Genomic DNA, 27,236 nt, shown 5'->3' with positions numbered 1-27,236 from the left:
ATAATTTCTGAGGAGAAGTCAGATGTAATCTTATCTTTGCTCCTCTGTATGTAAAGGTGTTTTTCCTTTGGCTTCTTGAATTTTTTTTTTTTTTTTATCATTTCCACTTGCTTCAAGGTATTTTTTAAATTTTGTTTGTGATTTCTTATTTGATCATTGGTTGTTTAAGATTGTGTTGTTTAATTTTACTTTCCCTCTCTTTATGGGACTAAAATGATATACATATTAGAAATCTTGACCTTTTCCCATAAGTTGTTGAAATTTTGTTTATTTTTTTCAGTATTTGTACACTCTATGCTCCATTATAGACATTTTCTATTGTTATATCTTCAGGTTCACTGATCTTTCCCTTTCCATGCCTAATCTACTGTAAATCATAAGCAAAAATTTAAATTTTGAGACCAATTTTTTAATTTCTAATAATTCCTTTTTTGTACTCTTTATATAATTCATTTATCACTTCATTAACTTCGTTTTCTTTTAAATCTTTGAACATATTTCATATCAATGTTTTATTGTTCTAGTGGGCTAATTCCATTATTTCTGTGATTTCTAGTTCTTTTTTTATTGGTTGATCTTCTCCTGGTACTGGGTAATATTTTTCTCTATCATGTTTAGTAATTTTTATTGGATGCCAGGCATTTTCGATTTATACTGTTGAATTCTGGGCTTTGTTGTGTTCCTTTAAAGTGTACTGGGATTTTTTCCTTAATTTCTCTTTCTGATTGTTTGTTATTAGTGTATAGGAGTGCCAGAGATTTCTGTGCATTAATTTTGTATCCTGCAACCTTACCAAATTCATTGATTAGTTCTAGCAGTTTTCTAGTGACATCTTTAGGATTTTCTATGTATAATATCATGTCATAAGCAAACAGTGACAGTTTTACTTCTTCTTTTCCATTTTCCTCTCTGATTGCCGTGGTTAGGACTTCCAAAACTATGTTGAGTAAGAGTGACGAGAGTGGACATCCTTGTCTTCTTCCTGATCTTAGTGGAAATGCTTTCAGTTTTTCACCATTGAGAATGATGTTTGCTGTGGGTTTGTCATATATGGCCTTTATTATGTTGACGTAGGTTCCCTCTATATGCATTTTCTGGAGAGTTTTTATCATAAATGGGTGTTGAATTTTATCAAAAGCTTATTCTGCATCTATTCAGATGATCATATGGTTTTTATTCCTTAATTGGTTAATGTGATGTATCACATTAATTGACCTGCATATATTGAAGAATACTTGCATTCCTGGAATAAATCCCACTTGATCATGGTGTATGATCCTTTTAATGTGTTGTTGGATTCTGTTTGCTAGTATTTTGTTCAGGATTTTTGCATCTATGTTCATCAGTGATACAATACCTAGGAATAAACCTACCTAAGTAGGCAAAAGACTTTTACTCAGAAAACTAAAAACACTGATGAAAGAAATCAAAGATGACATAAACAAAAGAGAAATATACCATGTTCTTGGATTGGAAGAATCAATATTGTGAAAATGACTATACTACCCAGAGCAATCTACAGATTCAATGCAATCCTTATCAAACTACCAATGGCATTCTTCACAGAATTAGAAAAAAAAATTTACAATTTGTATGGAAACACAAAAGACCCCGAATAGACAAAGCAATCTTGAGAAAGAAAAAAGGAGCTGGAGGAATCAGGCTCCCTGACTTCAAACTGTATTACAAAGCTACAGTAATCAAGACAGTATGGTACTGGCACAAAAACAGAAATATAGATCAATGGTACAGGATAGAAAGCCAAGAGATAAATCCACACACATATGGTAACCTAATTTATGACAAAGGAAGCAAGAACATACAATGGAGAAAAGACAGCCTCTTCAATAAGTGGTATTGGGAAAACTGGACAGCTACATGTAAAAGAATGAAACTACCTAACACCATACACAAAAATAAACTCAAAATGGATTAAAGACCTAAATATAAGACTGGATACTATAAAACTCTTAGAGGAAAACATAGGAAAAACACTATTTGACATAAACCACAGCAAGATATTTTTTGACCCACCTCTTAGAGTAATGAAAGTAAAAACAAAAATGGGACCTAATGAAACGTAAAAGCTTTTGCACAGCAAAGGAAACCATAAACAGGACAAAAAGACAATGCTCAGAATGGGAGAAAATATTTGCAAATGAAGTAATGGACAAAGGATTAATCTCCAAAATACACAAACAGCTCATGGAGCTCAATATCAAAAAAGCAAACAACCCAATTAAAAAATGGTGGAAGACCTAAATAGACATTTCACCAAAGAAGACATACAGATGGCCAAGAAGCACATGAAAAGATGCTCAACATCACTCATTATTAGAGAAATGCAAATCAAAACTACAATGAGGTATCACCTCACACCAGTCAGAATGGCCATCATCAAAAAATCTACAAACAATAAATGCTGGAGAGGGTGTGGAGAAAAGGGAACCCTTTTGCACTGTTGGTGGGAACGTAAATTGATACAGACACTATGGAGAACAGTATGGAGGTTCCTTAAGAAACTAAAAATAGAGCTACCATATGACCCAGCAATCGCACTACTGGGCATATACCCTGAGAGAACCATAATTCAAAAGGACACATGTACCCCAATGTTCATTGCAGCACTATTTACAATAGCCAGGACATGGAAACAACCTAAATGTCCAATGATAGATGAATGGATAAAGAAGATGTGGTACATATATACAATGGAATATTACTCAACCATAAAAAGGAATGAAAGAGTGCCATTTGCAGAGACATGGATAGACCTAGAGTCTGTTATACAGAGTGAAGTAAGCCAGAAAGAGAAAAACAAATATCGTATATTAACGCATACGTGTGTAGAAAAATGGTGCAGATGAACATATTTGCAGGGCAGGAATAGAGATATAGATATAAAGAACGGACATGTGGACATGGGGGGGAAGGGGAGGGTGGGACGAATTGGGAGATTAGGTTTGACATAAATACACTACTATGTGTAAAATATATAGCTAGTGGGAACCCGCTGTATAGCTCAGGGAGCTCAGCTCGGTGCTCTGTGATGACCTAGGTGGGTGGGATGGCGGGTTGGGAGGGAGGTCCAAGAGGGAGGAGATGTGGGTGTGCATGTGGCTGATTCACTTCTTTGTGCAGCAGAAACTAACACAACATTGTAAAGCAATTTTACTCCAATAAAATAAATAAATAAATACAGTGTACTGGACTTCCCTCTGATAGTCTTTTCAGCATGGACTCTAGAACTTTTAGCATGGATCTAGAGTAGCCTTTTAGAGCATGAATCTAGCACTAGCTTAGCCTTACTACTAAGACGTGATCCCCTCTTACTCTACTGAATGTTCTGAGTGATGAACAAAGTCTCTCCATTCTGGTTCTGAATTTAGCTTTTAGAATTACTAGCTGAGCTTTTGTAATTGTTTGGTTTATTACTCCTCTGTAATTATTCTTTCTCCAGAAGTCGCTATTTTCCTGAATCACGAAGTTTTCTGTTACACACATGCACAAATCTTTGTTCATCCATACACTCAATGGACCCAATGTGCAGATTTCTGGAGCACTTTTTCTGCTACACTGATCTACAAATCCTATCTTCCTAAGGACTCTCCCACTCAATTGAACTCTCTCCTCAATTCAGCAGAACCATAGGCTATGTTTGTGTTTCCTCTTCTTGTGCTGCATTTCAGGTTGAAATCAAGGTTGCTGTGGGGCTTCCTTGTTTGTTTCCCTTATTTCAGGGAAGTCTGTTGTCTAATTTCTAAAAAAATCATTACATATAATTTGTCCTGTTTTCTGGTTGTCTATAGTATAAACCCAAATTTCAATACCCCCTAATGAGGAAATTGGAAATATTTGGACCTATTTTTTCTTATTCCATTCATCAGTTATCTGTGGATTTTGGAGAAAGGAACACCTAAGTTTAATTTGTCACCTTAACACCTATAGTTTCGAAACAGTGAAGAATAACATTTTAACCATAACATATGGATTTTGGATGCAGTTATCCTAACAAAACTTTGTTCTTATTGTAAAATATAAGAAAAATCCAATCCCTTTAAATAAACGCTAAATTCAAAGATAAAACGCATCATGAATTTATAAACATAAGTGTACCTCCCACTCACAGAAACTATTCCATGTATTCCATTTCTCATCACTAGATAAAAGGGCAGGAAGAAACTTATTTTAGAGCACTGTACATCGATCTCATGATTGAAATGCAATCATTTCCAGTTCTTGAAGTTCTTATTCAAACCAGAACTATATGTCTCTTTATTCACAGTGTTTTTCCATTCAATACAGGTATACTGCAAGTTCAGTTCCAGACCACTACAATAAAGTGAATATCAAAATAAAGCAAATCACATGAATTTTTTGATTTCCCAATGCATATAAAAGTTATGTTTACACTATACTGTAGTCTATTAAATGTGCAATAGCATTATATCCAAAAAAGTACATACCCTTATTAAAAATATTTTATTGCTGAAAAATGCTAACCATCATCTGAGACTTCAGTGAGTCATAGCAGTAACATCAAAGATCACTGACCACAGATCACCATAACAAATAGGATGAAAATGAAAAAGTTTGAAATATTGAGAGAATTACAAAATGTGACACAGAGACACGAAGTGAGCAAATGCTGTTGAAGAAATGGCACTGACAGACTTGCTTTATGCAGGATTGCCACAAACTTTCAATTTCTAAAAAAACACAATATCTATGAAGCACAATAAAATGAGGTATGCTTGTAAATATTTTTTGTTTGTTTTATGGGAATTCTACACGCCTGGTCTGCATGCCTTGGCCTGACCACTTATTCTTTCTAAACTTCACTATTCATAGCTTAAGACATAAGGATAATTTCTATTTTACTAACTTATGAGGTATGACCAGGATCACATGAGATAATCTATGAGGTGCCTATTTTTAGATGTACTGAGCTATAGATATGTCATACACACGTTTGTGAAGTCCCAATATCCTTGACATAAGCCATTATACTGTATGTGAGAATATTTATTTTACTAAGAAATTACTTTGATAGTGTACGTCCTGAGTCTCTTTTCCTGAAAAGCATTTGATTTTAACTATATGGAGAATTGGAACATTCACATGCATTTCATTAAGAAAATTAATGGGATCTCCAATTAGTATAGTCAAATATTTATTCATTATCCTCAGATTTAAATTAGATTTTTAAAAATCATATATCTCCCTTAATTGGTAACCCGCAGTAAAAAAAAAACCAAAAAAAAAAAAAACTAGTAAATATGAATATCAAAGCTTATTGCCTGGTCTCTCTCTCTCTTCTAATCTATCATCCTATCCATACCAACCTACTTATTCCTACACTGGGTAGTTAACAAAATTGTTAAGGTAACTAATAATGATACATAATACACAAAGATGAAAACATCAGTTTGAAGCAAGGAACAAAAAGTAAACCTCTGGGTTTTAAAATATTCATCTTTATTAATTTTGTCCTCAATGTGAATAAGAGGTGTTCTGGATCAGAGAGAGATTAGTTATTAGTATTTCCATAATAATAGCTGTATTGTTTCCTTTGCTCCACTCTTACCCCAAGACAATACAAAGAAAGCCAGATGGGAAAACTTATTTGAGTGGTCAGATACTCCCTAAGCAAGAAATGGAAAAAATTGGATTTTCTCAGCTGTCTCACGGCTGTCTTTCTCTCCAGTCCAAGAAGAAGACAGAAAAACCTTTGTTACTTAGAGACAGGATGGAAAAGTTTCTGAGTTCTTACTCTAATCTTCTGGAATATAAATATATCACTCCAAAGGCTAGAGATGCCCCAGACTTTCAGGCTTCGATGACCTATAGGTATATCTCCAAGGTCCCAGGTCTCATTTTCCATTGAAATGTTAACTCATACTTGTACCTATGGAATTAGATAAATGTCACTGGAGTTCTCTCACTCTCTATACTGGTGTATTATCTTCTCATGGCTTATTCTTAGGTCAGGGTACAAAATTTCTACAAGATTTATTCAGAAGATCCTTGATCTGCAGAAACACAAAAATATTTTCTCTATATTCCTCAGTCATACAATGGCAAGATCATAAAATTTATATGAACAGCAAAAGTAGGAGAAAGTAGCTCTAGGTTGAGTCCTTGAAATTTCTCTTTTAATAAATCCCAGAAATCAACTAATTTCCTAGTTAAGAGACTCTCTCTTTTGAGTAAAATACATATACATATAGTCCTGTGCATATACACACACAGAAGACAAGCAGAAAAAATCCATTATTTTCACTCAAAATAAGTGACTATATTTTGTTTTGTTTTTGTTTTACTTCCTCTTGGGAAATTAAAATAAGCTTCACAGAAATTAGAAAACCAAAATATTTTGTTGTAAAATAGAGAGAAAAACTCATTAGGTTGACTTAAATGCTCTTTTGATTTTACTTTTTCAGATAAAGGGCTTTTTGCCCAGGGCATGTTATTGAAGTCAGATTTCCTTATTAGGAACAGAGCATTTTAGAGCTAGAAGAACCCTTCAATATTTAACAACCCTAATGGATTCAGAGCTAATTTTAGAAAAAGTATGTCTAGGATACATATTGATTTGTAGTACTGACGAAGTTTGTGTTTCTTCAGAATTATATATTTCCAGTTACCTTTCTATGTTCTTATTATCCAGACGGGCTTTCTAACCGCTTTAAGTCATAAATCTTTTAAAATTATTATATCTTTTTAAAAATTTAATTTATTTTCTATTGGAGTATAGTTGATTTGCCATACTGTGTTAGTTTCACGTGTACAGCAAAGTGATTCAGCTATACATATATATATATATATATCTCCATTCTTTTTCAGATTTTTTTCCCATATAGATTATTACAGAATATTGAGTACAGTTCCCTGTGCTATACAGTAGGTCCTTGTTGATTATCTATTTTATATATAGTAGTGTGTATATGTTAATCCCAAACTCCTAATTATCCCTCCCCCCACCTTTCCCCTTTGGTAACCATAAGTTTGTTTTTGAAGCCTGTGAGTCTGTTTCTGTTTTGTAAATCATAAATGTTGACAGGAGGTAGATGCTTGGGATTTTTTAAAAAGGTATTGACCTTTATTAGAGTCAGTGTGATATCCTGAAAAGCACTGGCTTTCTAGAATATAGACTTGGTTGGAATCCTTACTCTGCCACTTACCATCTGTATGAAATTGGAAAGTGAGATTGGTTTACTCACCTATGAAATTACCCCCCATTAATAGATAAGGACACAGGATGTAGAGGCACTGGATGAAGTATGGTTACATGCTGCAAACTTCTGACAGTTTAACAGAGATATATAAATTGCTAGCTGTGTGTGTGAGACACAGTAAGCACTCAACCCATGGAAAATAATTTTAGATTTCTATAATAGAAATCATTTTTCCCTTTGTTCAATCTCAGATGGACCACCTAAACATCTCTGACTTTCCATAGCTCTATCTTCTTCAACAACAGGAGGGTAACTCAGGACACAGTTGGAAAACTTCTTGTGCATCTGAGGACTGCACTCTTTTGCATCACTTATACTGACATGATCATTTACACACTTTCAACAAAGAGTGGTGCCTTGGTGTCCAGGAAAAGAATGCCTAGAAACTTCATTATGAGATTAAATACTCTAAAAGACAAGTTTGGCTTTCTTTCAACAAAAAAGATAAAGTGTTATGTAACACAGTGAGCAAAACAAATTGTTCCATTTTTGTTTCTTCTTGCTTTTCTGTTTTTTACTATGTGTGTGTGTACATGTCTGTGTGTATTATGTGCAGTACTCTGTAACTTTGGCTATTTGAGAGGACTTCTATTCAACTCTTTTCTCCAGATTTCCATTTCAGTTCCTCTTAAGAGCTCTGATCAGTAAAATGTAATGCAGCAACCTCAATACTATTGAATATTTATCTCCTCAATGGTTCAAAACTTTAAAAACAAACAAAGGAAAAATACACTGACAAAAACAACATTGCCTAAGACAGGAGTTGGTATATATTTTCTGTAAGGGACTAGAAAGTAAGCAAGTATTTTAGGCTTTGTGGGTCATGTGGTCTCTGATGTAACAACTACTTCTCTGCAGTAGCCATAGACAATACATAAACAAATGGGTGTGGCTAAGTTTCAATAAAATTTTCTTTATAAAACTGGTGGCCCACAGACCATCATATCACAACCCCTGGCTCATAAAATACAATGGATGCAATTTTATTTCTTAATTTTGCAGAATATCACAGAGCAACCTTCCAAATAGTGGGTTACAAATCATTACATTTAATCTTCCACACTAAATACAGCTGGAATATCCTGTCTCTAGCAAGGAAAACTCCCAGGAATAAAATCCCTCCATCTGAGGGATAGGATTGAAACTTACCAATTTGACTGAAAACTAAATTAAGATAAAACTGATAAAATTCCTCTTCCTGATCAGTCAGAAGATCTAGTACAATCAACACCATTTTCTCCTTTCTCCACTACAATTCATCAAGCCAGATATCCTTATCATATGAGAAACAGGTCTGACAACATTTTTTCTGTGTTGAAAATTTTAACAGCTATTGTCTTCAGGATAAAGTATCATCCTGTTACTCTGGCAAACTGACCTCTTCATATTCCATCTTCAACCTACCTGGGAAGCCTTCTTTCATGGCACAATCCACCTCCCCAATCTCATTTAACATGTTCCATTGTTAACATCTCCATTGATCACCCAAATCAAAGGATCTGTCAGAGTTTTAGATATGAGTTGACTTCATCTAGATTGTTTTTAAACAATTTCATTTAATTTCATAGCAATACTCTCCTAGAGAGTTCATACCTTTGAGCAAGTCTCATTCCATTAATATCCAACTAATTTTTTTTTTTGTCCTGCTTAAAAGACTATTACAATTTCTACAAGAATGTATTACTCAGTTGAAGCAACTGAGAAAGTTCAACAAAGGAAATGGCAGAAGCAAAGATTAGAGGGGCTCAAACCATAACAACAAACAAAAGAGAAAAACATAACACAAAAACGAAACAAAAGCATACTTCCTCACTTCATAGGAAGAGAATGAGAGTAAATAGTTTTCTTGGGTGAATTCTTCTTAAGAATTAGGGAGAAATTAGTATGATTCTTAAAAGAAGAAACCAATGAAAAAAATTAAAACTCTCAATCTCAACTTTCTCTTCCTATTTCTGCTTCTAACCATGGATACTAGCAGGCAGCAGGACCATCACCAACAAAGCACTGTGGAAAGCAAAGGCTCAAAATACTCCCGACATATTTGCATGGCCCGTGACTGGAGTTTGAAACTGGAAGGGAATTTCAAACCTTATGCAGGGGCTGGTTACTTTGAAAGATTAAAAGAATTTTTTTTGAGATTATCACTACTGTAGGACTTCTCTGTTATGCTCAGAAGTGAGAGAGTAGGATAATGGGAACCTCACACATTGTCTAAGGGACTTGAGCATACACAAAGCTCCACCATTTGCTGATTATCCTTGAATGGGTGAATTTCCTTTTTGAGACTCAATTTTTTCATTTGTAAAATGGCTAAATTATTATTTAATTTAACTACCACATATTGTTAACACTGAACGAGCAAGTGACTGACAGAGTGAGTGCTCAGGGTATAAGTTTTACTTCACCAAGCCTTTAATTTCAAGGCTGAATCACGACTGTGCATTCTGAGTTAAGGAATATCCAGGTGCCAATATCCCTCCTTCCCTTAATGTTCTCTTTGTGAGGTGACAACTTTGGCCCCATGGGGAGCTTCTGGCACAGGTTTGAGGGCCATTCCCAGCCTCTGCTCCACGATTAATGAAGTGCTGCTGGTACAGGCACATCAAGATCAAGCTGTGCCAGAAGGTATTATTGTGGGTGAAAGCAATCTACAGAGTTTGAATGGGCAAACTGTAGAGATGGTATCACATTCTTTCCCATATTCAGAAGAAAGGCACGATCAATATCCAAGTTATTCAAAATATTACTATGACCCTGACTCCTAATACTTGATGGTCCATGAATAGCCCTTAGTCACAGGTGATTAGGGGGCTTTTAAGCAGCCTTAGGTTAGCTATACAGAGACCCAAAGAAGCTCAACTTTTCAGGAAAATGAGAATTATTGTGAAATTTTTGTTCAGTCCCAGTGAATCCACAATATTTATCATCTATTCTATAAAATGAGTGTAGCAATAATGTTATGATAAATTATAATCAACTTCTTACATTACTATTTATTGAGTACCAGCAACATGCAAGGTCTGGTACTGTTAGACTCCGCAGGTGACATGTGAATGCTCACCATGGTCTCTGTCTTCAAAGAGCGTGCACATATTTCAGAAGACAAAGTGAAAATTATAATAATAATTTCTATGACTGCAAATATTTGAGAGCAGTGATAGGCAGAGGGTAACTTCAGATATATCACTTTATTAAGATATAAACAAACAAACTTACTCAATACTGTGGATTCCACTATATCTAGTCTACCATAACAAGCAGAGAAGAAAGACTCACTCAAAGGTACTCACATACCAACATGCAGACTGTAGAGCAGAGCTAGGCAGAGTATTAGGAGTCAGGGGAAGGAAGGAGTAGTGCGTGCTATGGTGGGTAACAGGGGTAACAGAAGTTACATGAAGAATGTGGTACTAGATGTGTTGGGTTCAGGGAAGGTGGACAGGGGATGATGGCCCTTCACCACAGAGAGTGATTTATTATATTTGTCAAATTGGAGGTGAAGGGTGGCATGGAATGAAGCATATGATGAAGCCACAAAAGACTGACAAGTATACTCTGAGTTCTGTTTAATCAACCTTGAAAAAAGATGTTTCAGCTGAAATTGTAGGCAGATGAAAGGAGGGCCAACTGTGTAGGAGAACTCCCATAGGCGTGCTGATAAAAGGAGCAGGGGCACCAAGAACCGAACAGGACAACCAACCAAACGGTCACTTGGCTAAAAGTAAAGTCCTTACACCGTTTTGTTGATAATCTTAAAATATTGTGCAAACAGTGGCTAGATATGGTAACTTATGTCTCCTTACATTTGACCATCCATGCTACTAAGAAATCCTCTTCAGAAAGGCAGAAGAGGCCAGAATCTCAGTCATTCATTGGTAATATTCAGTTTCTTGAAAAGAAAATATAAGCTATATGGACAATATCCTGAAATAAATGGTTAATTTACACAAAAAGTTTATTGAGAGTCTGTTAAATGCAAGGAACAATCCTAAGCATTGGGGGTATAGTACCAAACAGAAAAAAAAAACTCTACATTACATTTTAGAACAGACAGAGGATGAAAAATAAATACATGAATAAAAGTCTTCATTTTACAGATACTAAGAAGCCTTCAGTCACCAAGTGGGAAGGGGGATACGGAGTGCTTAGATATTTGTTCAAAGAGGGGTGCAATCTAAACTAGAGTGAACAGAGAATGTCTTGGTGAAAAGGTACTGAGGAAAGAGCTAAAAGAGGTGAGGGAGGGAGCCATAGGGATGTTGCCTTGAAGTGACAATGGGCTAGCATGTCCATTCTGGGTACAGGGAGAAGGACAGAGTAGCGGAAGAGAGCTGAGGAGAAGAGCCAGTGATGAGGTCCAAGAGTAACAGGGCACCAGATCACGTAGGGACTTGTAAATCTCCACAGGGAATTTAGCTTCCACTCACCATTAGATGGCAAGCCACTGGAGGATACCAAAACAAAGGAATTCACATGGCATTGCTTCCATTTTAAGATGATCACTAGCTACTTTTGGAAAAGAGACTATGAGGGAGAGGCAAGGATAGAAATGGCGAAACCACTGGCCAGGAGGTTATTGTAATAACAGACGATTGTGGATTTGCTCAGAGTGGTAGCAGTGGAGGAGATGAGAAAAGATTAGATGCAGAGTATATTCTGAAAGAACAGCCACTGGGCTTCCTGAGAGATGGTGTATGGAATGTGAGAGAAAGAGAGGTGCCCAGGCCAACATCAAGGTCTTTGGCTTGAGTAGCTATTTTGATTGACAGCATTGTCATTTCCTGAGATGAGCGGGACGTGCGGAGGAGCAGTTTTGGGGATGAAAATCAGGAGTTTTGTTTCTGTGTATATTAAATTTGTTATGCTCACTAGACATTCGATACCAAACGGACAACTGGAGTCAAGGAAACAATTCTGGGACCTATGAATTTGGCAATCAACAGCAGCGCAATAGTTTTTAAGACATGTGATTTGTTGAGATCTCCAAGGGAATAAGTACAGACAGAAAAGAGAATAAGTTCAAAGAGTGAGCCCTGAGACCCTCCAATGTTTAAAGGTCTGGGATGTGTGGAGAAATGAGTGAATCAAAGTAAAAAAAAAAAAAAAGCATCTAATGAGAGAGAAAAAGCAGGGCTTCCTTTCCAGTAAGGATAGTGTATCAAAAAAAAAAAAAGAGAAAGAGGGTCAAATGACAAATCGAATATGACCAAGAAATGAAATTGGACTGAAAATTAACCACAAATTTAAAATATGGAGATCATTGGTGACCTTGATGAGTAATTTCAGTAGAGTAGTGGGTACAAAAGAGATTGTCTCTTGTCCCTGACTGGAGTGGCTTAAAGAGAGAATGAAGAACTAAGAACAGTGATTATAGATAACTCCTTGAGTGGATTTTGTTATAAAGGGATCAGAAAAATATCAAGGTTGCTGGAAGGGCATGAGAGATCAAGAGAGTTACTATAATTTGTTTAAAAATGAAAATTACAGCTTGTTGAGGAATGAAGGTGTGACATAGTTCTGTAGGAATTGGACTTATGGATAGGATCATGAATGCTACCACTTATGCAACTGGAGAAAATCTAATTGCATTTCATTTCATACCCTGTCACCACTTGGCTTTAAGTCTATGTTGTTTAAACATTTTGACCTTACCGAAGTTAGTGTATTCCCTAAAGCTCTTATGAAACGGTTAAATTGAAAGTGAGAAATAATGTCAACCCTTCAACAAAATTGAGTCGTATATATATTATGCACTATTCATTAATCTTATTAATCTACACAGTGATCTTGTGTAGGAAGCACTATTATCTTTAATTTGTCAAGAGGAAACCAAAACTCTAGGAATATTAAGTAATTTGTTCAATGTCACTAGTTAAGTAATGTGATTATCAGAATTAAGAGATGAAATTTCTATGCACTCTTTTTACTCCGGGTCTGCCATTCCCCAGGAATAACCTTGTCCTTTTGGGTAGCAGAGTGAGTCAATTTTTTTATGACTCTTGTTGCATTTATAACATGACATTTACTATGCATATTAATTTGTGGAAAGTAGCATAATGATAAAAATAAAACTCCAAACTTGTCATTATTCTATCAAGTCAAAATTTCTACTTACAGTGAAGAGGTCTTGGAAAAGGAGAAAAAAATTCAGTAAAAGCATGGAAACATAGCATCCTGATGTTAAAAAAAAATCTTAAATATCAAATAATCTGATATTCCCAATTTATAAATAAGGCACTGGGGCCCAGAAAATAAGTGATTTGTCAGAGGTAGCAAAATTAGTTACAGATGAACATAGAGTTCCTGATTTTGAATCTAGTGTTCTTTTCAATGCACTTAAAACACAATTAATGGGCTGAAACTAGCTTCTACAAAAAGAATTGCAAGTTCCCCTTAATGTGGTTTTGGAGTACTTTATAATGATATTTCTTTTAAAGTCAGACAGAAAATGCTAATCTTTATTCCAGTATTTCTGTGTGAAGTTTTTGCCATTTCTATTGTAATTTGAATAAGATTTTTTTTTATTCACTTCATTCTCTTCATTCACTTGAATTTACTGCCCCTTTTCTTCATGTTTCTCTTGGCAAAGGACATACAAGAATAAGCATTTTGAGTCTGCAGAGTGGGCCGCCTCTCGTTTCTGACTTAGAATATATTCTTTATCATCTGTCATGCTTCCTGGGCCTCCACTATTGTGAATTCACTCTGTTAAGTCCTTAAAAAGGGGTGAGGGATTGCTCTCTAAGTTGCTGGCTAGGAGAGAGGGAGCAGGATTGAGGGAAAGAAAGAGAGAAGGAAGCTCAGGAGGGCAAGCCTGAAGGGGTACCTGGATTGTGAGGGAGGTCAAAGGGAGAAAGTGGACATGCGCTTCACAAAGCTGGGAAGCCCCCAAGACACATACTCCTGCTTCACTACTTGTTAAAGGGTGATCCTAGTAATGATAAGGATTGGACACAAGAATCTACAACCTCCAAACCCCTCACTGAAACCAAGATGGCATTAGATTGGAGAACCTCCTACGAGAGGTTGCTTCACTAATTTGCAGGTAAGATATGAGGGGACAGAACATTCTCATATTTGTCTAATTTTTAAAATCTGCTTTTGTCTGATAAGCAGACTTCCCAGAGCCACTTTGACTGAAATCTGCTTCAGGGATCATTGTTTGTTTGTTTGTTTGTTTCTAAAGCTTTATATACTTTAGTGATGATGTTAATTTAAACACAGAAAGCTGTGACCTGAGAGTGAGAATAAATTATAAACTAGTTATAATATTGCACTATTCCACACTAGTCACTTGATAGAGTTTTATGAGAAAAAATAAAGTTTCTCTTCCCCTCAAAAAAAGCACTAGTGTATAATAAGAACATAGAGCCAAGCAGAAATTTTATTTTAATGTCTGCTTTTCACTTATTGATTATGGGTCATGAGTAAGTTCCAAAAATTTTTCTTCTTTGAAAGTTCTTGGCTGTTTCACCTGGATTAGCCATGGATAATGTCACATCTCTAATCTTATAGACATGCTAGAAAGTTAGCTCAGCCATAACTAAAGGCTCAGACAAATGTCTTTAAGCCTTATCATTTAACATGACACCATAAATAATTGGGATTCCACAATTGGTATTTTAAACATTATTTATTCTAGTTTCCACAATTTAGACTGTAATAAAGGCAAGCTCAATAATTGCAACCTATCACCCAATTTAAAATGCTCTCTTTAACTGTCACTGTGAATGAAGCTGCTAAGTTCCATTTGATATGGGGATGAGTATTTGTTTGGTGACGGGTCAGATATACTGAGTACGCCCATCAGTCTTCAACTATCTCTTGTAATGACCTGAAAGATTATCAGAAACTCTACTGGTAGAGATGATCATTTGGATTAAAGTTGTTTCAATTACGTTCAAAATTTTTAGAAACACACGTGGATGTAGCCAGATAATAATCATGTTGCAAATTAGGTTTATTTCATTCAACAAATTTATAATGAATACAGTGTGTATATGCAAGGCACTGCTAGATTTGTGGTACCAGAGTATGAAAAAGCCATTAGTTTGGTTGAGAACCACCTTGTTAGTGACTGTATATAACATTCCAAGAATCGAGCTCTGGGGATATGAGGTATTTAGATACTGGGGAGGGAAGGATGATGCAACAAATGAGACTAAGAAGAAGCAGTGAATAAGCATGGAGGAGATCCACAAATGAGCTAAACTCTTCAAAAGGTGAAAGTCATCAACAGTGTCAAAGATTGTAAAAGGTCAAGTTAGTGAAGATTGAGAATTGACCACTGGATTTGGCAAAGGTGCAGATCATCGGTAACACTGACAAGAAGTGTTTCATTGAGTAAAGGGTAAAAAGTCTGTTTGGAGTAATTTCAAGAGCAAATGGGGAGAGAGGAACTGTACATTCATCTTTCAAGAAGCTGTGCTATTAAAAGAAGTCAGGAATGGAGTAGTAGCTGGGTGGAAGGTAGGGTGATGTAAAAGAAGAAATGCTTTTTGAAAAGATATAAAAATGGCAGCATATTTGTATATATACTAATTGAGAGTATTCAGTCTCGAGAAAGAACTTGCCAGAATGATGATATTGGGGCTAGGGGACAAGAAGAAATGGAATCCAATATAGTAATGGTGGGTAGACCTTAGAGGAATGGGCAGTACATTTATAGAAACAAGAGAGAACTAGTCTCTTCTCTCTCTACATCTTGACGGTAATGTACATGTGATCATTGGAGAAGGTGAGATTTTTTTCTTCTGATGGCTTCTTTTTTCTCAACGAAGTAGAAAGAAAGCATGGTGATCAGCTGATACTAAGGGGAGATTTAGGGATTTGAGGTGAGAAGAAAGAGTATAAAATAGTCAGCTATGAACTGGAGAGTGAATAAACCAGGGAATGTAAGGTTGCCTGTCAGCACAGATTCATTTAATACGCACACCATCCCTATGAGGTACATGTTATTGATAATATTATACCTATTTTACAGACGAGAAAAAACAGAAGTAGAGAAATGTTTCATGTTTTGCCCAAAGCCACAGAGTTAAAAGGTGGAAGGCAATTTACCTTCTGAGGCTTTAAAGCCAAGTGAGTCTTACTCCTAGCACCAATAAAAAAAAATGACATGATCAGATTTGCATTTTGAAAAGATCACGCTTGTTGGAATATAGCCAAAGCAGTCTATGATATCCTGGACTAGGATGGAGACAGAAAAGTTGGAGAAAAGTGGATGGGATTTTTTAGAAGGTAAAATAAACATAGTTAGTGATGGACTGATTATGAGGGATAACCATGATGACTACTGGGTTTCAGACTTGCAATGAGGAATGGATGATGACATCATTAACTAAGAGAACAGGTTGGGGGAGCAGCACTTTAAGTTTTGTATCTATTGAGTTTGTAGGGGCTTTGAGCACTTCCAATGAAGGTGTTGAGTAGAGAGTTGGCTGTAAAGGTCTATCGCTCAGATGACTGGAAATATAAAGTGTGAGGCATACTGTAGAGAATTAAACCATAACTGAAGATGAGACGGATTTGGAACAAGTGTACAGTTAAGGGAAAAGAAGATACAGGATAATACCTTGAGGAACTCCATAATTTAAAGGTTGGGTAAAAGATACAACACTCAAGTTGCCAGAGAGCTAGAAAGAAATTAAGAAGATTATGCGTCAAGGTACTTCAATAGAATATTTCAAGGGGGAGGGTATGGTCAACAATGCCGAGAGGGCAAGTAGATGAGGAACCAAAGTATCCATTGGCTATAGAAATTGTGAAATCATCAGAGATATTAGTTAGCTATATCAGTAGAATAATAAAGGCAGTGCAAGTGGGATGTGTTAGGATGAGTTGGAGGTGAGGAAATTGGCACAAGAAATATAGATCAACTTTGTGAGAAGTTTAACTGAAAAGGGAATGAAAGAGGGTGATGGTGGAGGTATGTGGAATATAGGATTAAGAGTAGGATTTTGTGAAAGGGAGAGATTTTAGATTATTTAAATATCAAAAGAAAGCTTCCCATTATGGTAGATTGATTCCATTCATGGGAATATTATAGGGATAATCAATAATGTGAGATGGGGGAGGGGATAAAATCCCAGATAAGGGATTGTATTGCAAAGGGATCTCTCTTCTAATATAACAAGAGAACACATGCATATAGATAGGTTTGTACAGGTCTTCTGCACATTTGCCCATTAATGTTTTCTTTTTGTATTGATTTGAAAGAGCTCTATATTATAAGGATATGTGCCCTTACATTTTATTATATATGTTGCATACATTTCTGGAGTTTTTATTTGTCTTTTAATTGTAATTAATTTGTGATTTATGGCATAAATAAGTTTTCATAAATAAGTTTGGATGAAAGTGGTCAAAAGGTGCAAACTCCCAGTTATAATATAAATAAGTACTAGGGACGGAATGTACAACATGATGACTGTAGTGAACAGGGTTGTCTGGTATATCTGAAAGTTGTTAAGACAGCAGATCTTAAGAGCTCTCATCACAAGGAAAAATATTTTTTTTGGTATCTGTATGAGATGAATCATTTCATAACATATGATGTCAAATCATTATAATGTACACCTTAATCTTATACAGTGCTGTAGTCAATTACATCTCAATAAAACTTGGAAGAAAAAAAAGGAAGTTATTTCCCTTCATTTCCCCCTCTTGCCCCAGTGACTCTCTGGGTTCTTTTATCAGGATGGGGGGTGAAATATTCATTTTGATTGTGTTTCATTCAGTACTCTAAAGACCATTATCCTCATGTTCCTGGCCCAGGCCTTTATCTAGCTAGGAAAAAAAGTTCTCAATATTTCTGTCTAGTTTTTTTATCAAATTTTCCTTAACAGTTCTTACAAGTGCCTTTCAGCATAGAAAGACCTGCTTCAACCAAAGTTTATATAAAGATTCTTCAATAATTTTTTCCAAGTCATAGGTGATTTTTTTCACTTTTGAATTTTTAATACATCTGGAATCATATTTATATTAGGCATAAAGTAGGGATCTCTGCCCAGCCCACCTCCTCCACCACCACCATCTCAGTGGTTGCCTTTAATTAGTACATGACGTCCACTTTCTCGGTTTTAGCCTCAAGCACCTCACAAATTGTGAAACATGATCAAGGAACACTTCCTAGTGCTGGATCAAAACTGCCTGTCTATCTGCTAGGGTCTTCATCCTCACTGCGGAAGCAAGGACCAAAAACTGTGCATGTCTCTTCTCAAGCACATGTGCCCCACTTTTGCCAGAATCATTCAGAATGTTTCCCGGGAGTTTATTCTTCACAATTTTACTCATTTCTCAGATTAAAGGTATGTCATAATCTTTTTATGAGGGTTTTCTTATTATGCTATGAGGTAATGTCTCTCTCATCATTAAGTTTAAATTGTAAATGATAAAAACATTAATATCCATTGATGATTTTGCTGAGAACATAGCATAGGATTTGGACTAGATTATGGCTAATCTTGAGATTCTACAAGTCTATGAAATGCAGTATCACTCTTAAATACTCTGATGGACCATGAGAAGGAGGAAGGAGTGGATTTTACTGAATATCTGCAAGGCAGCAGACACTGTTAGCCATCAGCCACTTTGTATATTAGCATGCTTAAAATTCTATGTTATTATCTCCACTTCACAGGTAAAGAAATTGAGACTAATATCTACAGATCAGGAAGATTAGATATGCTACTTACAGTCATACTGCTAATAAACTAGTAAAACTTTGGTTCAAATAAGAGCAGATTCCAAAATCCTATACTCTTTTCTCTATACCTCTCTGTAGTGGGGTTGACAGGGCTCACCTGACAGATGACTACCAATTTGATAGGTAAAGCATAGAAGATTATCTCAGTATCTAAAATCCCTTTCACAGGGGAAAGCCTTGTATTAGCTATGAGAGTTAAGACTTCAAATGCAAATGTCCCATGGAGTTGAAATCACTAATTTACATTGAAACAGTCCAATCCAGTGGCTGGCTTGGACAGGTGGCAGAATCCAGAGACAGGCATGAGAAGAGTAAGATGACAAAGGTGACACCTGCAGAGCAAGGTGAAAAGACAGAAGAAGCTGAAGGACCCTACTTTCCAATTTTGCTTGTATTTTCCTAATTTAGAAATATCAGTCTCAATTTCCATATCCATAAGGTGGGGATGCTCTTGTCCATGACTGCTAACTGGGAGCAAGTGAACTCTGTGAGAATAATTCTGTTATCCAATTACTGTGGGTGAATGTTAATACCAAATATATTTCTGCCATTATGTTTCCTTTTAGAAAAGGTCATCCTTGGAGTAGAGGGTCAAGAACTGGTTTATCCTAAAAGGCTTCCTCTGATACAGAAGCAAGATATTTGGCACACCCATGAGGATGACATACAGGTACAGGCTTTGATTTAATAAAAAGATGCATTACTTTCACAGGCATAAAGAAAGCAACCTGTCTCCAATCAGAAGCAAACAAGGGAGGTGTCTTGATTTTTCTGAGGACTCTTATTCAGCTTACTGCCTGTGCTTGGTGGGTGGGAAATAGAGGTTGGGGGAGAAAGTAATCCCTTGACAGATTAGGAAACAACAAAGAATAAAGCTCAGGTTTTGTGGGGGGGACACATTTAAATTCTTCCAGTGTATGTGAGGAGTTCCACTAACAGCCTTCCAGGCTGATCTAAGGCAACCTCATTTGTTCTGAGCTGGTGCCAGTGGAATGTAATCTCCGAGCATTTTGCTTTCCCAGTGATCTAATATGCAGATTTATTTACCTCACAAATTCTACAGCAAACTTGGACAACTTTCACAGGAACACAAAGGCCTACTTAGCCTGTTGCTCAGAAGAGTGTTTGTTCAGGTGTTAAAATTTAAATACATTTAAAATTCATTCCAAAAATAATAAATATTTATGTAGAAAATATACAATACACCTAATGGGGAGGAAGCTTCAAAATTAGGTTCTTTTCAATGCCCACAATTATAAAAGACATTCAATGACTGTTTTTAGACAATTATTGTCAGGCATTTCCATTTTGAGCTTTAGGATTTTAATTTGGCCCACGGAGCATCCTGACTGTTGCTTTGCCCCAGCACTCCTTGAGAAAGCAGACCTTTCCCAATGGAATGACCTGTCTTCCCCCTACCATGAGAGGAGACAGCCTTCCAGGCTTTCACTTTTTAGGTTTCTCAGTCACAAGTAAGACACATTTCAACTTTCCAAATGGGAAACCTGAGGGACCAGTGGGACCACTGAGGCCTTTTTCCCATGGCTTGTGATGATAAACAAGCAAGTCTCCATCTACTGCCATTTGGAAATAATGTCTAACCATTTTTTCTCTAATGATCTCCTTGCAAATAGTTTGTCTCTTGATCTTCAATTCTTTTCTCACATTCTCAAACCTTTCACTGGTTGGACGTTGGTACTCAGCTAAGAGGTCAAAACCAAATCTCTATCACCCACTGTCCAAAGCTGATGGGTTCTTCTGGCCTCTATTGTCTTAAGACTTAATCCAGACTAATATGAAAATTTCCAATATGAATCTACAAGATGAGCCTGGACAGGGTAGGAAATATACAAAATGAGTTGGAAGCATCTTGTAGTTCTAGAAAGTAAGGAAGCTCTCAAACAAATGAAAAAACAAACCCAAACCCACATTGATGGGAATATGTCAAGAGAACACAGAGGCCAGCTGAAAGATCTCTCAGTGGCCAAAAGGACAATTTGAGCAACAAAGTCAATAACATGGTTTTGGACCATACAAAAGTATCAGTTAATATCCATGAGCCCACATTGATATAAATAAAAGATTGAACAAGTAAATTAATAAGGGAGAATAGACAAATCTCCCATAAGGAAGAATCAAAAATTGATGTAGAAACTCATCCCCCCAGGAGGTGGAGCATAGAGCCCTACCCTTTGAGCGTGGGCTGTGCATAGTGATTTCCTTCCAAAGAGTAGAAAGAATAATATGTAAGGAGGAAAAAGTATAACTTTACAGTGGAGAAAGCTCACAAATGCTACCTCGGCAAAGCGGTCCATGTTAACATCAGTAATAAGTCATGTTGACAGCACGTACTCTTTATATGATGTGATGAAAAATGGCACTTGATTTTGTTGTTTTCTATCAAGTCTCCATAACTCCAGTCTAAACATGAGAAAAACATCAGAAAAACCTAAATTGAGGGAAAGCCTACAAAAAACCTGACCAGTATTTGACCAGTATGCTTCAAAACTGTCAAGGTCATCAAAAATAACGGAAGTCTGAAAAACTATCACAATCTACAGGAGCCTAAGGAGAAATGACAACTAAATATAATGTGTCCTGGATGGAATCCTAAAACAGTAAAAGGACATTAGACAAAAACTATGAAATCTGGATAAATGTAGCCTTTAATTGATAATATCAATCTTGGTTCATTAGTTGGGACAAATATACCACAGTAATATAAGGTGTTAACAACGGGGAAATCTGAGTTGTGGGGTCCATGGGAATTTTCTATATTGTCTATCCAATGTTTATCTAAATCTAAAATGCTTCTAAAATTAAAATGAATTCAAAATTAAACAAAAATAAATATAATTCTAAAATTAAAAAGTGAAAATTCTGTTTATTGACAACAGAATGACAAGATGAAAAGCAGTATTATCACATTTAACAATATTAACAAGTTTCATAATATTAGCTAATATAAAATCCATATTCAAGCACTGAAATTTCAAAAAAGTCCCATTATAACATCTTGTTACACACACACACACACACACACACACCCTTATACATACAGTTATGTTGTAAGATGGGATTCAACCCTTCTTATTTGATTGAGCACCTAGTTTCTTGCCTGCCCATCTATGAATTCTGCATCTTTACAATAAAGTTCTAACTTTATACTAAACTTGTGATCAAAAAAGTCCTAACTAATGTGTTCCTCACATTCAACAAACACAAATCTCCCCTCTTCCTCCCTCAAAGCTGCCCCTCTTCAAAACACCCACCTTTCAGTGGTGACAAAGTTAAACAAACCAGAAACCTGGGGCAATCCTTGACTCTTCTCTTTTGCCTCCTCTATCAAGCAATCACTAAGCCTTGAAGATTTCAGTATGTAAATAGTCTTTGGAATCGTCTACTCATCACTATTCCTGCAGCCACTCCCCTGCTCAAATCACCTGTACACCATCAATAACCTGTAAATTCTTTTTCTGCCTACAGTCATGATTTCTGCTGATCCATTATCCATAGTAAGCAAGGCATCTAAAATACCAGGCCAACTTCTGCATTTTTCTGCCTAAACCTTTTGCTTCTCTTTGCTCTTAGGATAAAGTCCAAATCCTCTTAAGTGACTTAGTGGGCTGTACATGATTTGACTCTTTCCTAACTTTTCGTTTCTCATTTCTATTCAACTGACACTTGATTTTCTGGAAATATTAAACTTCTCTGTCCTTCAAATGTGTCAAGCCTCTTCCTACCTCAGGGCCTTTGCATGTGCTGTTCCTTGCCCCTGACCCCTCTTTTCAATATCTCTCACACAGTCGCTGCATTTCTCATATTATGATGCTTATAGTACCCAATTACATTTGCTTGATTTTTTCTTTGCCAAGCTGTGGCTTCCTTGAGGGCAGTGACCTATATCTTGTGCACCACTGTTGAATAAATGAATAAACAATAAACTAAAGAAATGTGCAAGATATATGACTAGTAACTGTGAATACTTAAAGAACCCTTATGAATCATAAAGAAATAAAATACCACAAAAGAAAATGGTGAAAGGACAAAAATTAGAAACTCATATGCAAATATATAAATAAACTAAACAAAAGGAAAATATAAATTCCAGTGGTCATCAAAGAGAACAATTTATCACAATAAGTTATCATTTCATTATTCAAAAGACTTTTATTAATGACAATACCTAAGGCAAGGAAACAAGAATCACTATTAATTTCTGATGAAATTCTAATTTTGAACTTCCTTTCTTCAAGGTTACCTGGCAGTATTTACCAAAAGCTTTACATTTTTTCCATGTTATTGAAAATGAAATTCTAACTGTAGTGAATACCCCAATGAAATTTCTAATATAGATGTAAATTAAATAAATTCACTTTTTCAAAAAATACTTACTGTAAGACAACATGTATTGGAATAGGAAATGCTCATGGTTATCATTTATTTTTATGTGAAAACGTAGACTATAAGACGGTATACACAAACTGTTAAAAATACATAAACAGAAGATCCAAGGTGGGTAGAACTACAAGGACATATAGTAACTTGTGTATCTCTGAATAAGGGGGAAATATGCATTTTTTTCATTTCATTTCATTTTACAACTAGAAGAAAAGCCCATCCAAAGTTTTAATTAAAAAATAACTTGAAAAGAAAATCCTCCATATAAATTCTGCTTTATCAGTATTTATTATTTTGCCTGAAAGGACTACTGGGTAGACTGTGAAAGATCTGTAATTTTCCCCTCCACCCACCCCTCTACCCACCACCAACACACACTAATAAATGAGCACACATTTAAATCACATGATGGATACTGTTTTTCAGGAAGCTTATGAAGAAGAATTGTTGTATGAACTAAGCCTAAATAGAAAAATCTTGATAATTCACCTTTTAAAATCAAGGTAAGTCCTATTATGATTCAATACCTTATAGATATATTAGTCTATAGTATTCTAGTTTTCATAAAAACTTCCGGGGAATTCTTCAAGTCCTTGTTATCTATACTAATCTGAATTCCTACTCCTCTAAAATAAGCCCATTTCACTTCAGCACCTTAATAACAATTACATACCCTGTTCTCCAGTTCCTAAATTACTCCCTATTTGGGGTACTTGGAGTATGCTTACTCTGAGAGTTCGTACATTACTTCTTTGTAAATCAGTGTAACAAAAGAAATTGGAAAACTGTAGTTTTTAAAGTGACTTCTAAGTTATTGAAAATAGATATCAAACCAGGTCCTGCTGGAGAGGAAGCTAAGGGCTGGGAAGAATTTAATTTATCAAGTTAATTGTCTGTAAGCTAAATAATTCTAGCACCTTTAACTTTCTTCTTTAGCTCTCTTCACAGCCTTTGCTGTTGTTGTTGAATTTCCACTGTGTTCCTTTGGGCCGTTCCCATACACAATAGCTCCGCCTCTCAGCCCCAGACATTGAAATTATAAAGAATTGTCAAACGTTAAGTAAAATCTAAGGATAACTCCATTGAAGAATTGGGACTCTGGCCTATTAGCTCAAAACAAACAGAAGTACAAAACAAATAAATAAACAAAAAAACCTCTCCTTCCACTCTGAGTTCCCCACTGGACAAATGTAAAGAAATATAAACCTAATAACACAATATATTGATAATTTGTTTAAAATCTGCATATTTTAACATTCTTAGGATGGAAGAAAGCTAACATTTATTGAGCAATTTCTGTTTGCCTTTCCTCAAATTTCTCTTTTAATCCCTACAATATCCATATGAAGCAGATATTGTTTTATTTCCATTTCACAGAGGAAGAATCATAGATTCACTGAAATAATAACTTGTCCAAGGTCACAATGCAGGTGATGAGGCGGATGCTCTAACTCAGACCTTCCTGCTTTCAAAATTACCCAATGCTGCCTATGCTTCAAGTAGCCAATCGTAATAGACTAGCCATTGTTTAATTCTGTTAATCAGCCTGCAGTGGTATATTATAGAATTGTAGACATGCAAAGCACTTAAATCTGATGTGATATCTCCAGTGGGCAACATTACCCTCATTCCCCCAGCTCTATGAAGTAAATGAGTTTAGTGCATACCACTGAGCCTCCCAAATCTGTGAATATTATTTATTCAGATGTTTTCATATAATATCGTAGCAAACAAAAATTTGATCTTATTAATTTTGATTTTTCTTTTTCTTTTTCTCCATCACCACTTTTTTCCCATATTTTCCCTATGAGTTTCATTTGGCTTGGTTTTAATCATAATGAATAATTATTGTATAACATGATGTTGAGTATTAGAGGTGAACCTTCATAGGTCAACCATGTCAAATCTGATTGTTTATTCATCCAGTGGAAACATTGACTGGGTCAACTTTGTTTTCACTATAACAAACCCATTAATAGGTGAAAAGTTACATTTGTATGTGTATGTGAGGCAAAAAAAACCCCATTAATTTAGAATATACTATACAGCCAAGTACTTAACTAAAACTTTTATATATGCTATTTCAAAATAACCACAAATATGACTGTATTCTACTTATTTGTGGTATCTCTCTCATTTTTACCAAGAGTTTATTAGAAAACAAATTTACACAGAGAGCAGAGTTGAATCTTATACTGACCACTCATATACCCATTAACATATACGTATACCCATAATCCCATCAAGACATACCAATACAAATATGCTCATTAACATTTCACTATATTTATTTTATATCATATTTCTTTGTCTATCCATTCCTCTATCATTCACCCATCCTCCATCTTATTTTTATGCATACCAAATTATATCGCAGACATTAGTATACTTCCTCCTAAGTACTTCAGCAAGCATATCATTGGAGTTTAATATGTGTTGACAGTTTTTCTTTCGATGTAAAATTTTCATGCAATGAAATGCACAAACCTTAAGTGTACATGCATTGAATTTTGACAAATGCACATACCTGTGTTACCCAAATTTCTATACAAATGAATTATAAAAGAACTGTCACTCAGAAAATTTCCTCCTGCTCCTTCCTAGTCAACTTCTCTCAAAACCTGTTCACAGAGGTTTTATTCATCATAGATTATTCTGTCCATTCTGGAAGTTTTTATAAGTAGATTTACACTGCACGTACCCTTTGTGTAAGGTTTCTTTATTTTAGCATTCCATAAACAGAGATTCATTCATGTAGTTCATGTATCAGAAGTATGGTTCTTTTACTTTCTGAGTACTACTCCATGATGTGTATGTGTATATATGTATGTGTGTGTGTGTGTGTGTGTGTACATATATATATGTATATATATACACACACACACACACACACATATATATACACATTACCATTTTTTTATCCATTCTATTGATGGAGACCTTGGCTGTTTCCAGTGTTTGGCTATCATGAGTAAAGCTTGAATGAGCATTCTTTTATAGTCTTTTTATAAATATATGTTTTCATTTCTCCTTGGTGAATGCCAAGGAGTGAAGTTTCTGGATCATAGGGTATGTATATGTTTAGTTTTATAAAAAATTGTCAGATCATTTTCCAAAATACTGCGAGCAATGTATGAGAATTCTAGTTGCTCCAAATCCTCTTCGTCATTTTGTGTTCTCACCCCTTTTTAATTTTAGTTATACTGGTGGGTTTGTGGTGAGATTTCATTTTGGATAAGTTTTCAGTTCCCTGCTGAAAACTTTTTTATGTGATTATTGACCATGTGTATATCTTTTGTAAAGTGTCTGTTTAAATATTTACCCATTTTTAATTGGGTTAATTGTCCTTTACTGAGTTGAAGATCTTCATATAATTTGGAGATTAGCCCTTTGTCAGATATATTTCTTATTAACTGTTTTCTCCATCCTGTTACTTTTTATATTCATTTTCTTAATATTCTTTTAAAAAGTAAAATTTATAATTTTGAAGAAATTTCAATTTACTAAATTTTCTAACGTTTTCATGGTTTTAGCTTTCAGTTTTGGTCTATTATCATCTTGAATTTGTGTTTGTGTTTGTGTGTGTGTGTGTGTGTGTGTAATTTGAAGGTGGGTCAAGGTTCTTGGTTTTGCATATACATAGCCAGCCTCTTCTGTTGAATTGCCTTTCTTTGGACTGGATAGCTTTTGCACCTTTGACCAAAAGCAAATGACTATTTCTGAGCTCTCTATTTTATCCTGTTCACCTGCTTTTCAATCCCCAAGTTATGACCACATTGTCTTGATTACTGCAGCTTTAAAGTAAGCCTAAAAGCCAGTGTGGGTAACTTCTCCAATTTTGCTCTTCTTTTGCAGAATTAAAAAAAATTCTAGATCCTTAGCATTTCTCT

General features: G+C 35.5%; 1 protein-coding gene across 1 annotated transcript in view; it reads left to right on the top strand.

Annotated features, from left to right (window-relative positions):
• Window positions 1-18,495: 18,495 nt before the first annotated feature.
• Window positions 18,496-27,236, top strand: part of ADAM7 (ADAM metallopeptidase domain 7) — a 43,923-nt gene continuing 35,182 nt past the window's right edge. Inside the window, exons 1-3 of the mRNA XM_007192792.2 lie at window positions 18,496-18,547; window positions 19,512-19,615; window positions 23,773-23,849. Of these exons, the coding sequence (XP_007192854.2) occupies window positions 18,496-18,547; window positions 19,512-19,615; window positions 23,773-23,849 (233 nt within the window). The remainder of the gene's footprint in view (window positions 18,548-19,511; window positions 19,616-23,772; window positions 23,850-27,236) is intronic.

Source organism: Balaenoptera acutorostrata, chromosome 6, assembly GCF_949987535.1.
Source record: "Balaenoptera acutorostrata chromosome 6, mBalAcu1.1, whole genome shotgun sequence".
Taxonomy (NCBI): Eukaryota; Metazoa; Chordata; class Mammalia; order Artiodactyla; family Balaenopteridae; genus Balaenoptera; species Balaenoptera acutorostrata.
Note: the sequence above shows the minus strand (reverse complement) of the source record. Positions and strands in the feature narration are given on the sequence as shown.